Genomic DNA, 16,076 nt, shown 5'->3' with positions numbered 1-16,076 from the left:
TCTCCTGTGCCCTCGTCTCTTTTATTTTCCTTTAAACACAAACACAAGCAGCCCACGCAACAACAACTCGCAGGCGAAGGAGCGCTGCTTGTCAGCGCATGGCGTGATATTATGCCACAGTGTCACAGTGATGTTCAGGCCAGTGTGATTGGTGAATGTGAGAGGAAGATGAGTGACAATGTTGGCACATGCACATACACGTGCACACATACAGTCAAACATACAAAAGCACACAGAGGTGATGCAAGATTCCTTCCTTACCGCTCCAGTTCCTTATAGACATCATCCTCTCCTCTTGGCTTCAAATCCTGGCACCAAGAAGAAAAAAGGGTGGTGGGGGGGGGTACAATGAGGAGAAGGATAAAGTGAGTTACCAAGGCCAGATTTATGTCCCCCTAGTGTGTAATGAGATTGATCTGTTAATACCACTAATGAAAGGGTGACTGCTGATAGGCATGGGTTTAGAGGAGAGGACTGCAAGTGTAAAGGAAGACATATCTGCTGACAGCTTAGGGAGAGGGCAAGAAAGAGAATGAGACTTTGTATATGCACTAGTGGATGCGTGTGACACAACTTCTCACACAGACACATATGCAAAATGTCTGAGTGTGCAGGGGATGACACAATAACTCACCATGTAGACTGAACCCTGGGGAGGAGCCTGTTGGGAAGGGAGGAGAGTGGAACAAACAGGTTTAATGAACAACAAGTGAGAGAGAAAGGGACAGCTGAAAGGAGTAAAAACAGAAACAAAAATGGAAAGCAAAATATAAATACTACACTTCTGAGAAAAGGCATGCAAAGGGAACTAAATACCAGAGGGAACAAGTGGGAAAGGGCAAAGAGGGGAGGGAAATGCATCAGAGGACATTTAGTAATTGAAAATGTCTGAATTCATCACCTGTCTTACATCCTCAGGATTCTCATAGATGTTCTCTGTGTCACCCGAACGAACAGAGAGAGACTGCTCAATACCTGAGTACAGAAAGATAGAGTCTCATGGACAAATGCACACACACTTATCGGCAGAGGGGGGAAGGAGGTGGCAGATTCATTACAACAACCCCAGAGGATGTCACGGCCCACATCGCTCACTGGGGCCCAAAGACGGACGGAACATGGAAAGATGTCAAAAAAGAAATCGCCAGAAGACTCACCGCGATCAGAAATGTGTTTCTGTCTCCATAGCAACACACCGACGGCTGCGGCAACCAGGGGCACAGGGAGTAATAAAGCAGAGAGAGAAGGGAGCAGGGGGGGGGCTGTGTCATTGACACTCTCTACAAAAGGAAAAAAGTGAGAGAGGACAAAAGCATGAATGTTTCTAAGAAGAGTCATCGTTTAAAGCCTGAAGAGTGTGTAAATGAATGACACGAAGACTGTCCAGGAACTTAGAGTTTGCTTTTCATTTTGTTCTTCAGTTCAGTCTAAGAGGGGCAACTTTTTCTTCACGTGATTCCTTCCAACTGTTAAAAGACATGTTGTGGTTACAATGTCCTCAATGTATTACATGCATTTGCATCATACTGCCTTTAGTCACAGGGAACGGGTGCAGTGAAAGATGCTGAGGAAATCCAGGCTTACTCAAGGAGAGTGAATAGCCTGTGGAAACGCTTAGTAGGCATTGATCTGGCACATCGTCAGTCTGGACTGTAAAACCTGTCAATCTCAAACTTGGAAAAGAAAAAGAATTCCAGGGGCATAGAGACCAAATGCCATCATTATACAAAATCTCAACAACTGTCAGTTACATACATGCACCCTCCCCCAAAACCAAACCAATCCAAAACCTGCATCATGTATGGTGAAGCACTGAGATGTTCTCTTTTACATTCCTTTAACATCCAGTTCCAATATCAAACTGCTTCTAGGCAAACTTGATATGTAAACATCAGGCTCTCAAGGGTACCCAGTCAATTACAGCATTGAAAAACAGGTGTGTCAAAAGGCGTAGGAATGATTATTTCACACATTATATAAACACTCCAGTCGCTCACTACTGTACCATTTAAATTTTGTGGGAAGAGCACAAGTGTGATCAAACTTGTTGGAATAGAAGATGACATCAGTCTTGCAAAACACAGCCACAAGCTGACATGCAAAGCAGGAGGGAGGAACCTGAAACAAGTGTGCTGCTGCTGTCTGATCACTGTTCATGCAGCACATGGCTAGATATGTCAGACATCTTGGGTTTATGCAGGTAATCACTACTGAACAACAAAAATAGACTTATTAAATAAAAATAAGGATTTCTGAAACCATCCAGTCATTTTCTTACAGCAAATGTTAAAGTTATTTAATGCACAGACGCCTGAGAAAAGTCCGCTTCCACATGAACTTTTCACAAATTTTGTTTGAAAAGGAATTGACCCTCAGGTCTCATCGTAACCCTAGTGTCACAACTTTTAGCTTGCTTCAGAGTAATCAATCATTATGTGCTGCTTCAGGTGTAATTGATTGTTGAGTATGTGTACAGGATGCTAATGGAATATTGTGGTGAAAGCTGACCCCAGGATTGCCCTGCACTGTTCTTCAGGCCAGTTTTAATGCATGGATTATGTTAATTGAGTGCAGCAAAGCGAGGCATAAATATTCCCAGTTTCTGAGCACATATCTTCTTTTTTTTCCTCTGTCTGGCTCTCACCATGATTGGTTCTTCCTCCTCACCTCATTTGTTTCATTTCAGTTGAGGTGGGTGTGTGGGGGGGGTGATTTATATCATTGAGACTGAAGAGTAGGGTGTTGTAAAGGAGACAGACCAAATAACTGCTTCAATGCTTTGCAAAGGATGTGAAAACTCAAGACAGCGCATGATTGCAGAAAAATCCTGATATTTGAAGTGTTTTGTGTGCGTCTGAGCGTGATGATAACTTCAATTTTACATTCTTTGTACTGTGCATCGGTAAATGAAAATCTATTATGCAGTGTTGTTTCAGCTTCTACAGCTTGGGCTCTGCTTTGAGATTTTCTTGCAGTGGAGTAGATATCCCAGAATAATAAATATGATTTATTTTTTTTCTGTTATTTTACTTCATAAAACCTTGTTTCCATTCTGTTATATATAAAACCACGAAGGAGAAAAAGAAAAAAAAATCTCTGGAGACCTTCCAAAAAAAAAAGAGCAGCTACAACAAAACCCATATTTTTAAACATGTATCTGTCATTGGTTTTTGTTTTATTATTCATTACTAAACATATATTTTGTGCTGTTTTGAACATTTGTGAAGCCTGACATTTTGCAACAATACTATGTATGTCATCCAGTGATCAGTCTCAGTTCCTTATGAAACACTAGAAATATGCACTTGTCACTTTGCTACGTATTCATGCAACTTCTCAAAGATATTTTAATTTACCACTTAGTATTTTTTTTTGCCATGGTCCTTCCTTCTTGCCCATTACTCTTATAGTTCTACCATCTGAGAGCATCACAACAGCTCAGAGCCGATGAGCCACAGTAATGTCTAAGGGTATAGCGAGTGAACTCATCACTGCAAAGGGATCCATTCAACTGTCACATCCTCCTGCTCTCCCCCTGTAGCCACCAATACAATAAGCCTAAATAATTTAGTTTTTGTGAGGAGAAATATCCTAAGGTCCTGTCCTCTTATGTTCACATATTAGCTGGGTGAAGTAGATAAAGGAAAAAGATAGACTTAATGTTTTATATTTTAGAAAATGCAAAGCTTCATGTATGAGAACTGGGAGGGATTATTATTTAAAAAAAAAAACAAAACCAAAATCTGGCATATAAATTGAATGAGCTAAGCTGCTGGATGTTATCAAAGGTTGTATCATGTGACCTCTTGAGCTACATTAAGAAAGTCTAACATATGGTATCTGTCAGGGGCTTTTTCCTTTGTAAACCTCAGGATTTCTGGCAGATGAACTGACCTGAGGTTGGTTTTAATACAACGCAGAATGCTTCATAGAGCACATATTCATGAATTATCTGTGCTCACGGTTCATTATACACATCACTTTGACAGGAAATCTGCTTGTACCACTAATGTAATACTCTTCATTTGAACAGATAAATGAAGCACAGAAAAATCTTTGCAAGCCATGCAGCTGCTCCCACCTTTAGGGGGCAATCTGATAACTTCTTCCACCCGAATGACCCGGCCATTTTTCAGCTCTAGGATGCAGGTATAATTTCCTGTTACACCCGAGGTAATGGGCAACTGCACCGTGGTGCTGAGGCTGCCTGGGCCGTTGCTTGTCATCTTCAGTTTTCGGCTCTCATTGTTGTGTTTCCACTCGGCATTTTGAACCTGGGATCGCTCTGAATACAGGCACAGCAACTCCAGCTTTGAGCCATAGCGTCTGGTTTTAACTGTAGATTCGAGAAAGGTAATGGGGGGGACATGAGAGGAAAAATGTTAGAAGGCAATGAAACAAAGCAAGGAAGCCGTGAAGAAGGATGGGTTGGAGAAAAAGACAGTCAGGAAGAATGAGAAAGTCAGTTAAAGGGTAGTGTGTGAATATAGAAAAGGGCAAGGACAGATAGAGAGTAATGAGGTAAAAGGAAAGTGATATGAAAAACAAAGAACAATTCAGAGTGGGGTCAAAATAATATATATTCATTAAAGTGATTTGCTGCTAATGCATTGGTTGACTGTGACTGATGCTTGGTGTCTCATCAAACTGTAATGAGAATCCATCTGGGTGTAATCAAGCTCCACAGATCCCCACCACACACACATGCAAACACACACCCACCCACGCACACACATACATTTCAGCCTTGATTAGTGTGATCAGCGTGGGCCACCCACAGCCTTGGTGGGAGGGCAGCAGGTATAATCAAATATAATGATACTTATAATGAGGTGGGGTAAAAATATATGCGTCATATGACTGGTGAGCGGGTGGATGTGTGTGTGAGTGAGCTTTACAGATGCAGATGTGTGAAGTGGGGTGACAGTGACAGTGACAGAGCGACCGGTCATGTCTGGGCAGCTGTGATGGATGCCAGTGGGACTGTGATTAGTAAAGCCGTCCAAGGCCACCATGACAGGTCTTTGAGTTTGTATGTGTATGTAATGGCTTGTGTGTGTGTGTGTGTGTGTGTGTAAATGCATGCTTCTTCAAGGGGTGAAAATGCCCAAGGCACACTCATAAAAAATCAACAGGTGCTCAGCTCAATTTTTTTTTTTAAATTTATGAATCAAGTAAGTGTTCTCTTTCAGGAGCAATATAGTAAATTTATTCATTTAATAATGTGACGTTTTACCAATGCCTGTAGGAAATTTTCTCTTCATTTATTCTTTGCTGTCAGAGAGGATGAACAATGCACTCAAGTTGGTCAGAATTTAATGTCTTGCTCAAGTACAGTTTAGCAGGGCAAATAATTACAATAATACATCACTTAAAGAGACATGGGTGCTCTTATTATAGCAAGTCCATGTATATGATGCCTTGTGCCTCTGAACTTACTGCTGTGCATGTGCTCTAGTTTCACAGAATGGCTTTGCATTTTTGGAAAAAAGTACTTGCTACATTGCTGCATAAAGTTAAATAAGATTTTTGTGATGTGCAGTCCTGAGTTAGAACAATGAGTCAGATGGCTTAGTTTATCGTATAAATGTCAAAGAGACAATACAGCCAACTTTGCTAAGATTGTCATGTGCTAAATCCACCTATGAGTAACATGCTTTTCACTTACTCAGCAAAGCTTAAATATAAGTGTTGAATGTGTAAATTTGAACTTAAATGTTATAGTTTAGTTATAAGATATCAGCATAGTGCATTGATTTGTATCAGTCACAGTAAGATTAACAGGTATATGTATATTTGTGTGTAGACTGTATGTGTGTATATATATATATATATATATATATATATATATATATATATATATATATATATATATATATATATATATATATATATATATATATATATATGTATGTATGTATGTATGTATGTATGTATGTATGTATGTATGTATGTATGTATATATATATAGTCAAAGTATATGTAAGTGTATATAAAAGTCTGAATATCTATATTTTCATATTTATCCAACAAAAATGACTAACTACAAAGTCTGTGTGAAGAGAATTTGCAGTTATAATAGATATAAAAAAAAACTCTTTAGATATTAATTTTAACATTTTTTTATTGGTGTTGACAAAGTATTCTGTCATTTTATTTATTTATTTATTTAACCATTTAGCTATTTATTCATCATTTACATTTGACATAAAAAGTTGACTTAAATCATCTATCTTATGGGTTAGCTGGATAATTTGGTGTTAAGATGGTTTTAATAGCTGAAAATTAGAGGGAACAGTAACAAAAAAAGGTTAGTTTCATATAGATATTTCTCAGTTACCAAAAGTGTTGACTTGTCTAAACAGCACATGTCTTATTGATACAATCTTAAACAACACTGATTAACCTCAAGACCTGATGACATGGTTTCAGTTAGTAACACATGCTGACAAAATATTTTTTGCTTGTTAATCAAAATTTTAGGGAAGCAGTGGGATGGAAACTTGTTCGGAACAGTATGTTTGTAACTCTATTTCTGTAAAGTTCCATGATGATCCAGGTTTTTATTTGTTTGTTTGTTTGTTTTTGTTGTGGCCTTGCAGTGTCAAGTGTTCTGGTGCCTTCACATTGCATACGTGCATCATCATTGCCATGATCACTGAAATTCACACCACTGAGACTATTGTGTTTCTCACTTATTTTTTTCCTTAGAAACAGAAGCCTAAGCTTCCTGTGGGATAAATGTTTTAACATTAATTTTGTCTCTTATTTTGAATTTTATTCTGACTGATTGGTTGGGCTTTGGTTAGCTTTAATAACGATCATGGTTTGGGTGCTTTTGGCTGACAAATGTTAACATTATGCACCATATGTATGGAGCAATATTTTACTCTGGCTGCTGAAATTTGTTTGCTGTTGTGTTTTGATGCAGTTGTCTGGTTAGATATATTTTCAAAACGCTTGACTTCACCACAAACTTAATGGTGCATTAGCGCAACTGAGGGTAGGCCAAAGGTAAACAGCTTGAATATGGAAATGACGTGAGATAGTAATAATTTATGACCTTTACAGGGTCTCAAATCAACAGAACACCTGCGGCATTATTTATGCTAAAAAGGCCAAATGCAGGATATCTTTCAGAGGATGTCACTGACTTCTTTCAGCAGACCTATAAAAGCAGAACTGATTTGTCAAGAACAGACAAGATTTGTCTAGTTTTTATTTTGGTTCAACTTTTTCATCATAGGATTCTTTAATTGTGTTATCCTCTATACAGCAGCACAACTTGTATTATAAAACCATCACTCTCCCTTAACTCCTTTTAACCTGCCTCATTCCATTACTTCAGCATGCTGATTCTTATCTGTACCTTTCAGAACGCTGAGTGTTGTCCTCTGGCTGAACATGTTGTCATTGAGAGACACTTCACAGATGTAGAGGCCACCATCTTTTAACTCAGGGGTGAGCAGAAAGGAGAAGCTCCCAGCCTCTGCATTGTATGGTTCACCAGCCAACTGGAGTATCTTACTTTGCTCAGTCTGTAAGGTGCAACCCCTCCAGCGGTCGTACTGGTACACTAGCTTCATATTATTGTGCCTCTTGGCATCTGGGGGAAGCCAGTATAGCAGGACATAGTCCCCCTGGATACTGGGACAGTCCAGGTGGAAGGTTGTCTGAGCCTCAACAGCGGTTGAGATTATTTGGCCTGCAGGCAAGATTGGAGGATAACATTTATGAAGGCATTTCATACTGACAGGGAATTTAATGCAAAAAGAGGGGCAATGAAGAGTGAAGTTAAAAAGTAGAAAGTAAACAGAATAGCAGGAGAGTAATGAAATGGAGAGTGGAGAAAAATTTGTGCAACAATGGGGATTAAGTTTTTATACGCTGAGAGTCACTTCTTACCTCTCTGCTCTGCCTGATTAGCAAGCTGCTGACATAGGACTTTCAGACCGCTTATGTTACAGTTACTTACCATGTGTTATATTGGTGAATGAGGCCACTTTGTCAGCTGTTGAGAGATGGAAAGCAAGAAAGGAATGGGGAGGGAGAGCAAAAAGCAAAAAGATAAATAATACATAAATGTAGCAACTATAATATTCACAGGAGGGCAAGCTGAATTTTAGTGCAGAACTACAGCTTGCTTTTGAATCTGAAAACTGGTTTATAAAAGTAAATACTTTGAAGAAGTGCAGTTATAGGACTCCTGAATAAATAATGCTGCTGCTGAAGTCTCTGGCTTTGATGCCCATTCACATCATCAATAAAAGCAAAAAACAAAAATCTGTTATCTTTCTGGGTTTCTGCATATCTCATCCTCCAGTCAGGCTCTCACCGTCGACAGTCACGTCCACATCAGCAGTCAACACATTGGCGCCGTTTCCCCGGGGGTAAATTGTACAGACATAAGTCCCAGAGTCATTGTTCTGGACCTGCGGCAGCTTAGCAACTGTACCAGTGTTTGGCATTTTCTTGCTTTTCATAGGAATGCCGCCAGGTGCTGTCCAGGTGATTTTGGTGATGGCGATGTCAGGAGTGACTTTAGCAATGAGCCTCAGGGTGCTGTACTGACGGATAGGTGAAGCAGGGTAGGCATTTACTAGAAATTAGAAAGGACAGCATAGGTCAGCATTAGAAGGAGACAACAGAGAAAATGGAAGAAAAAAAAAAACCCCAAAAACTGACAGAAACAACTAAAAAAAAAAACAAAAAAAAACATTGTTTAAAAAAAGTTTTGCAAGATCACAGCAATTTTGCATCCTGCAAATGATCAGTTATTGGTTAACATTGAAGGGGTTTTGCATATAAGGCCACGTTTTAATCATTGGAGCGCTTTGACTGTTTTAGGCCACTTCTTGAAGATTGCATACTGAGATGAGTGTATCTCTGCAACCACAATGCCTATTAGAATACTTGAGGAGTCGCAGTAAAGAGAACCGTTGTAAAACTTGTTAAAAAATATAATGTGTTTCTGGTAAATAATAAACGAAGAACAAATGACAAAAAGTTTTAGGGTCATCTAAAATAGAAATAAAATAAAACCCCTTTCAGAGTGAATATGAAAATCCTTTGGAAGGATGCAGCTTTAAATCTATTAAAGCAAAGCAAAACTGGAGACGTTTTAGTAAAGACAGTTTAATCCATGTCCCCAGTATAGCCATTAAGGCAGTTTGGCATATAGTTTGGCTTCTTTTCTCTATGTCCCACAAGTGGAGACCTCAGTTGTTTTGAGGTTAAACTGGATACCTGGATGTAATATATTTACCTTTTGAGCAAACAATTCAAGAAGATAAGTACATATAAAATAGGAGCGTTAATAGTCAAACATTTCTCTCTGAAGTTCTGTGGATTAGAGGCTTAGAGCTTAAAGTACCCACCCCCCAAAAAAGAAAAAAAGGAAATATTTGCATAAATATGGTGTACGGGCACCTGGAAATTGCACTCATATTCAAAACTACAGGAAAAATAAAATGTTTTTGAGGGCAAAAATCCTTTCATGAATAGGTTGTGTATAACAAATAACTAGCTATCTGTAGAGTACAAAAACATCACTTTAATAAAAAAATCTGCTGCTCTCAAATTGTGTGTTGCTTCACTTGGTTGCTGGGATTTGATTGTACAAAATTACACATTTAGAGACACTACAAGATTCTCCCAGTAGGACGTTTCTCTGAGCTCACCGAAAATGTGAGTTTACGTAATTCCACAATTCTGTGCAGTAAATACATGAGAGACGAAGAGCATCCTTCAAAGATAAACATGTTTTAGAGATCTTCAAAGGTAGCTGCATGGGAGCTTTAACTAGATCAATATTCTTATAGATAGATGTATCTGGATATTTGATAAATCAGATAATCTAATGCATAAAGTTAATGGGTTTATATGTTAATGGTTTAGTAATCTCATTAGAATATATGTATCATACATTTCTTTTTGGTTTCATTTTTTTCTTTTACCTGTAAGAATTGCCAAGAGAACAATCCTCTCCTTCAGTTTTCTCTCTTGCTGCTTTATTAGGCAAGCGTAGCGACCACTGTCCTCCATTGTGGGTTGGAAGTACAGAGAGAAAACTCCAGAATCTTGAAAGTTACTGTCGGTCAATCGCATGGATGCCTTTGAAGCACCGCCAGAGAACTTTTTCTTTTCAGTGGCGGAAAGAACCAGTTTCCAGTTATTCTCACCAAGAGACTTCACCATCCAATTAATGGAAATGTTACCTCTCATTGTTGTGTCAACACAGCCCAGGGTGGTGGGGGTGTTCTCTTTAACCACCACAACATCATCCCAGTCTGCAGAGGAGAAAGAGGAAAGTTTTGTCAATATGAAAGCTGAATTCCTGATGTGACCCTTGAATAAAGTCTGGAAAACCTGGAACTTGCACAAGTTTTAATGTCTGATTATCATTTTGTTCATAAGGAATGAGTTCACAAGCTTATTTCCCTTACAATAATCCTCTGATGTGTTTTAGTGGATTATGAAGCTTTTGCAACAATCATTTAAAACATTTTAAAACAATTATGATTGATGGTTAACTTACACAATTACTGAAACTTTTGTGTTTAAATTCCCCTTTTTTGTCCTCATCATATAAAATCCCTTCCACACAACATTACAAGTGTTTTCACTTAAAAACAGCAACTTTTAGAGATTGCCTCCTGACTTATTAAACACTGTTATCTTTAAGCCATCTTAATCCCTTCAAATGAATCTGAATTTTATCCACATCTAAAAAACGTTTTTCTTGCTCTCATATGTTCTGGGTATGACAGTGCCGTTTCAGGACTGACTGTAAACTGTACATGAAATAAAAATGTGAACCATAAAAAATGTTCTTTGACTTCTCTAACATAACACATCTAAAGATGTTAAAATGATTCACTCGGATATAGAATTCTTCCTACACAAGACTTGTCATTAGTTATTATTTCTTTGCTTGTATTAATATCAGTTTATATAAATATTGGAAAAAAAAGTTTAAAAAGAAGCATACCTGTGATGTCTGAGTAAGATGAACAGACCACCAATAAAGTAGCAAAACAAAAGGTAAGAAAAACTGACTCCATCACACATTAAAAGAAATGAAAAAACAACCCTCAAAGCTTCAGTCGATTTTCGGAAAGTGAACCTTTCGAAGTTTCTGAAAGAACAGCAAGTATTCTTCTGGATCCTAATGCATCACTGGAGTTCCTGACTGACATGTTAACAAGTTAAAAGTACAACTTTTTTTTGCACAACAGGATGTGGAGCAGCCAACATTGGTATAATCAACAGGAAAGACATGTCTGTATACAGATATGCATTGTGTGAATAAGACTGATAAACTGTAATTCAAGTTAGAAGTTTACATACGTAAATTATGGACATGACGATAAGAAGACTGCACGACATCTTTAATTTAAAAATAAAACAAAGGAATAATTTAGTGCACAGTGTTTAATTAAGTTAATTGGCACAATTAACTTCTGATATCTTTTTGGCAAGTTTGATCCCAATCTGATTCTGGTTACTTCGGGACATTTTAACACTTTTCTTAGCTGAAAATGGTTCAGGAAGGATATTCATAAAAAGCATTTGTTCCTCATTTTGCTTTAAAGTGTGTCTAAGGTCGGTGTCCCATTAAAACACCCCAAATGTGTTCAAGTTTCCCAGAGCACACATCAGTCACAGTGTCTAACAACTGCCACATGTTCCAGTTTATACAATGTTCTTGTGATTGGATACTTCACCTTCATGTCTCCAAATGTACATCTGATCGTTGTTGCCAAGCAACACAGTTTCTCTAAAACATTCCTTTAAAAAAATTCTCTCTTTCCATGTGTTCATTTGCAAACTTTATTAAAGTTTAGAAATGGAGTTTGTTTATTAAACTATCAGTGCACTGTGATGTAAAACTCAACTAACTTATGCTTTAGCAGCTTGCAGTTCGCTGCAGGCCTGCCTTGGTAGAACCTAAAATGTGTTTGACCACCCAATCAAGTTTCCCCCAGCTGATGGCAGCCTTCTTGAGATACGATAGACTACAAATAACAGTTAAGCTTGAAAGACTGTATCTATAGACAGTAGCGTATTAAAAAAAAAAAAAAAAAAAAAAGACAGTAGAAAGCAGTGCAGTGAAAAACTCTGTACAGAAAATTGTGCAATCCTGGCAGGAACAAGCTTCCAGTATCTTTATTGTGATGGGAGCGCTTTACCTTGTGTTGTGTGTCGGCCAGTCCAACAAGTGCAATCAAACAAACATGTTTATGTGTGCACAGAGAAGCTAGAAGGTGCTGTCAATCACAGTCTCAAAAGTAAAGGGGATTTGGCAAGCTGGAAAATATTTTGCAACTTTTAGCTCCACCAAATCAATAATCTAAGTGGGCGTATGCAAAACTTTACCCTGCATGTAAAATTGTGACTCCATGTTGATTTCAGAAAAACAAAATAGACCAAAACTTGTGCAATAGAATCTTGTTTTCTTTTTATGATGACATATTTTGTCCCATCATTTCTGCCTCAGAACAGAACGATTTTTGGAACCACTGAAAGCTCAATATTGCCATGACATTCACATTTATGATGAGTGTAAAGTTCCAATGCAGCTGTGAAAACAACGACACTAACATGTCTTGCAACATGTATGAGCTGAACTTTAAAGCTGAGCAGTGCATGACCTCAAAAAACTTCTGACCCTACCATCCAGCTGACAAAAGCACTGAGCCATGTCCTCGTGCGTGCATCACAATGTGTGAAACAGAGAAAATGATGAGTGTAACAGAAAGTAACGGATCAAGAGATGAAAAAGCAGAGAAATAAAGAGTTTTGGTTGGTGTGGGTGCATAGCAACCCCAAGGCTACATGTCTTTACATCCCATAAATGTCTTTAATTAAGCTAAAGGTATTATCAGCTCCTCTGAGCACTATTACAGATTTTTCCATAATTACCACTGGGTGATTGGGGGCGGTAGCGAGAGATAGAGCGGGAGAGAAAGTAGATATGTATTGTGGGTGTCTAATGACAAGGAAATAGTATAAAGGGAAGGCGGGAAAAGGGAAAAATGCTGAAGGAGAGGTGCTTAGGCAGAATGAAAAAAACCCAGGGAGAAGGGATGTGTGAGAGGTTGTTGCAAGAGAAGAGACACAGTGTGACTTCAAAGAAGCCTGTGGCTGCTGACACAGAGTGTGGTGCTGATCTTCTGGCCCCTCCCCTATGGGTAAATAATCACCATAAGCCTTGGCTCCGTCTAATGAATCCACTGCCAATGAGCTAATATCTGTTAACTATGCGCTTCATTATCACTGCCACAGACCCCTGGAGAGTATGAGGATGGATAACCAGCAGGAAGGAGTGAAGGACGAGTGGATGAGGGAAATTGAATGGCACAGGAGGAGTGGAAGAAAGAGGGAGGAGAGGAAGAAAGTGTAAATGCATTGTAGGTGCAAAGGGATGTGAGAAAAGGTAGAGAATGAACAAATTGGATCGTAGCAAGAAAGAAAGTAGGAAGGCTGAATTGGTATGAAAAGTCAATGAGACTGAGAAGAAAAGGGACTCAAATCCTTCATTTGGTGGCCAATTTCCTTTACAGAACCTTATTCTACTGTGAATACATATGAGAATACATATGATTGAGAGGTAGCACTAGTAAGACTGGGTGGTCCCTTCAAATTTCCTGTAAAAATGTGAGACTTTAAACATTCAGTTCAGGTGGTTGCAGCTATTTTTTCTCATTCAGAATGTGTTCTTCCCATTTAACACACAGAGCCGTTTTGTTTAAATGCATCTCTGGGTTTGCAGCAGAAAGGAATGCACAAAATCTTTTCTGTCAAGCATAAAAGTCCGGAATAAGAATATTATTTCAATGATTCGTTTGTATTTTGCGTGTGCTGAATATTTCCTGACATTTGATTATTATCAGAATATTCAGAGTGGCAAACTTAGAGATGGATTTGGGAAATAAGAGGCAAACAGTATATGTGAAGTGAGAGAAAGAACAGAACACAAGGAATCCGACCGCCTGGTTTAGACTGAGAGACTTATGGAGATGTAATTACAATGACCGTAAAACATAGAGGATTAGACCTAAATCAGATACCGCCTTTGCTGTGCTGTGCTAGTGTATATATCATATTTAAAGGAAAATAGGGCAAAATTGATAGGAAGTTATTCAACAGAAGAAAAAAAAAATCTCATCAGCATCAGTTGGCTAGACTCTGCAAAGATGAATGAGAGAGAATCTGTTTCCTTTTTATTTGGTTTTGCTGACTGTCTCTGGATCTGTATTTTGACTTTCGAAAATGAATGTTTATTGATTTTGGCATCTACTGTGTTGGAAATTACAGGAAGAAAACCTCTCGACTGTGTAAAGAAACAAACAGGAGAGGGCGCAAGAATCACCCGATTTTATGTGCATCCACATCAGATGTATTGTACAGAAGCTAAATTATACTTTTTTTCAAAAGGTAAATGACTGTTTTTGTGGTTACATTTTTTGGATATGTTGTATTGACTGAACATTTATTAGGATGGCCATGGCTATGAAAAAGTGATGAGATTATGTACAGGTGCACAATAATAATAATAATTTTTTAAAAAGTTGCATCATTGTGGTGTTGCATAATTTGGATTCCTCATCAATGACAGGGAAGAAAAGTACATTTCCTACTCTGTGCGCGTGGCATCTACAGTCTCGGGAAGGGATTTTTCTTCTGTTGAGTTCTTGGTAGAGTTCATTCTCCTCCCTTGTATGGCGAACAGATTGCAAAGCCCCACGAGGCCAATTTAAATCATATTTGGCTGCATAAACAAATGCAGCTTGGCTCGACTCAACACCTGCTGCGCAGTTTACGTGTAATCCAGGTGCGACCCGTCGAGGTACTGAACTGAAATAAATAAATAAATAAGATGAGAAAAGATGATGCTTGTGGCGATTTCAACAAGTTGTCCTGTGGGCGCCCCCTCCCTCCTTCCTCCCCACTGCTCCCGTCGTCTTTGGTCCTAATTGGTTTTTGGGACGTAAGACTGTGACGCTCTCGTGACATCACTCTGGCAGACAGCCGGACAGCCGCTCGCGCTCACACACTCTCAGAAACTAGTTGAAGCAGAGACTCGGCGGCAGCACTTCATTACATCCTGAACACCAGCTGGGAGAATACTCACCTGTGCGCTGCCAGCAAGAATTCACCCGGAATTTTCTTTTTTTTTTTTTTTTATGGTTTTAAAAATTGCTTTAACTACTGTCCGCCTGAAAAGGCGAATTAAGATACTCTTTTAACAATCTCAGTTGGACCCCCCGTCGTCTGTCAAGCAGTCAAACAAGTTTTTACTCTTTTTTTTTTTTTTGGCTTGAATGAGTGACACCTTACGACGACGTCGAGTCTGATCCGAAGCTGTTGCTTATTCTGTTTCATATTTAATTTGGAGAGACAACGTGCCTGGTTTCAGAGGATCATAATGGCGAGACATGACGCCCGAAACTGGTTTGACTTCACTAAAATGATCGGACTGCTCTGCCTTGTTGCATCGATACTTCTTATACACGGTAAGAATTTCTCACTTTTAAAGAAAAAAACAACAACAACAACAACAACAAAAAACTAAAAATAAATGGCTTGCTCTTTTCCGGCACAAAACTGTCTATAATTTAGTTTCCAAGCATATATAGCTAATGTAATATCGGAATTTAAACCTGCCTGTCACCTGTCAGGGAGGCGTCAGGTTACAATCAGGTGATTCCCAAGATCACTGTGGACTACCGATGGGGCTTTTCGGCTTTTAGTCTTCAAAAAAAGACATAGCCCATGAAAAGTTTTCATTGTGGACTCGTAATCCATCGTGAGGGGGTTTAAGGAATCAATTTCCTTCTTTCTGACTGAGTTCGGTCATCGCTTTTTAACTCGAGTTTCGGTGGTGACTCAACGCCATCTTTAGTTTCCCTAAGGTGTGGCTCTGTGGAGCAGGTTTGTTGATATGATGCCCTTGATGGCTCTTAGATAAGTCTCTGTCGCCCCTGCTCTCATCCCTGAAGCCAATCCTCTCCTCGTTTTCTTCCCTCTTTCAGCACATCATCATCAATTAGTTACGGCTCAGTTGTGGGAAA

At 38.8% G+C, this 16,076-nt stretch overlaps 2 protein-coding genes across 2 annotated transcripts in view; one reads left to right on the top strand and one right to left on the bottom strand.

Moving 5' to 3' along the window:
• Positions 1-257: 257 nt before the first annotated feature.
• On the bottom strand, positions 258-12,703 carry g6fl (g6f-like; the record flags this gene model as incomplete). Its single annotated transcript, XM_079241051.1, has 10 exons — positions 258-308; positions 635-661; positions 902-975; positions 1,158-1,280; positions 4,082-4,336; positions 7,370-7,705; positions 7,976-8,011; positions 8,336-8,599; positions 9,957-10,289; positions 12,676-12,703. 10 exons carry the CDS (start codon positions 12,701-12,703, stop codon positions 258-260), a joined length of 1,527 nt encoding a protein of 508 aa, XP_079097177.1.
• A 2,727-nt stretch (positions 12,704-15,430) lies between these two features.
• The window catches only part of LOC306755759 (poliovirus receptor), a gene marked incomplete at both ends in the record, with an annotated part of 43,703 nt that continues 43,057 nt past the window's right edge, over positions 15,431-16,076 (top strand). The window contains one exon of the mRNA XM_079240270.1: positions 15,431-15,518. Within this exon, the coding sequence (XP_079096396.1) occupies positions 15,431-15,518 (88 nt within the window). The remainder of the gene's footprint in view (positions 15,519-16,076) is intronic.

Source organism: Telmatherina bonti (assembly GCF_933228915.1).
Source record: "Telmatherina bonti genome assembly, chromosome: 5".
Classification (NCBI taxonomy): Eukaryota; Metazoa; Chordata; class Actinopteri; order Atheriniformes; family Telmatherinidae; genus Telmatherina; species Telmatherina bonti.
The sequence above is the reverse complement of the archived record's forward strand: the minus strand, read 5'-3'. Positions and strand labels throughout refer to the sequence as shown.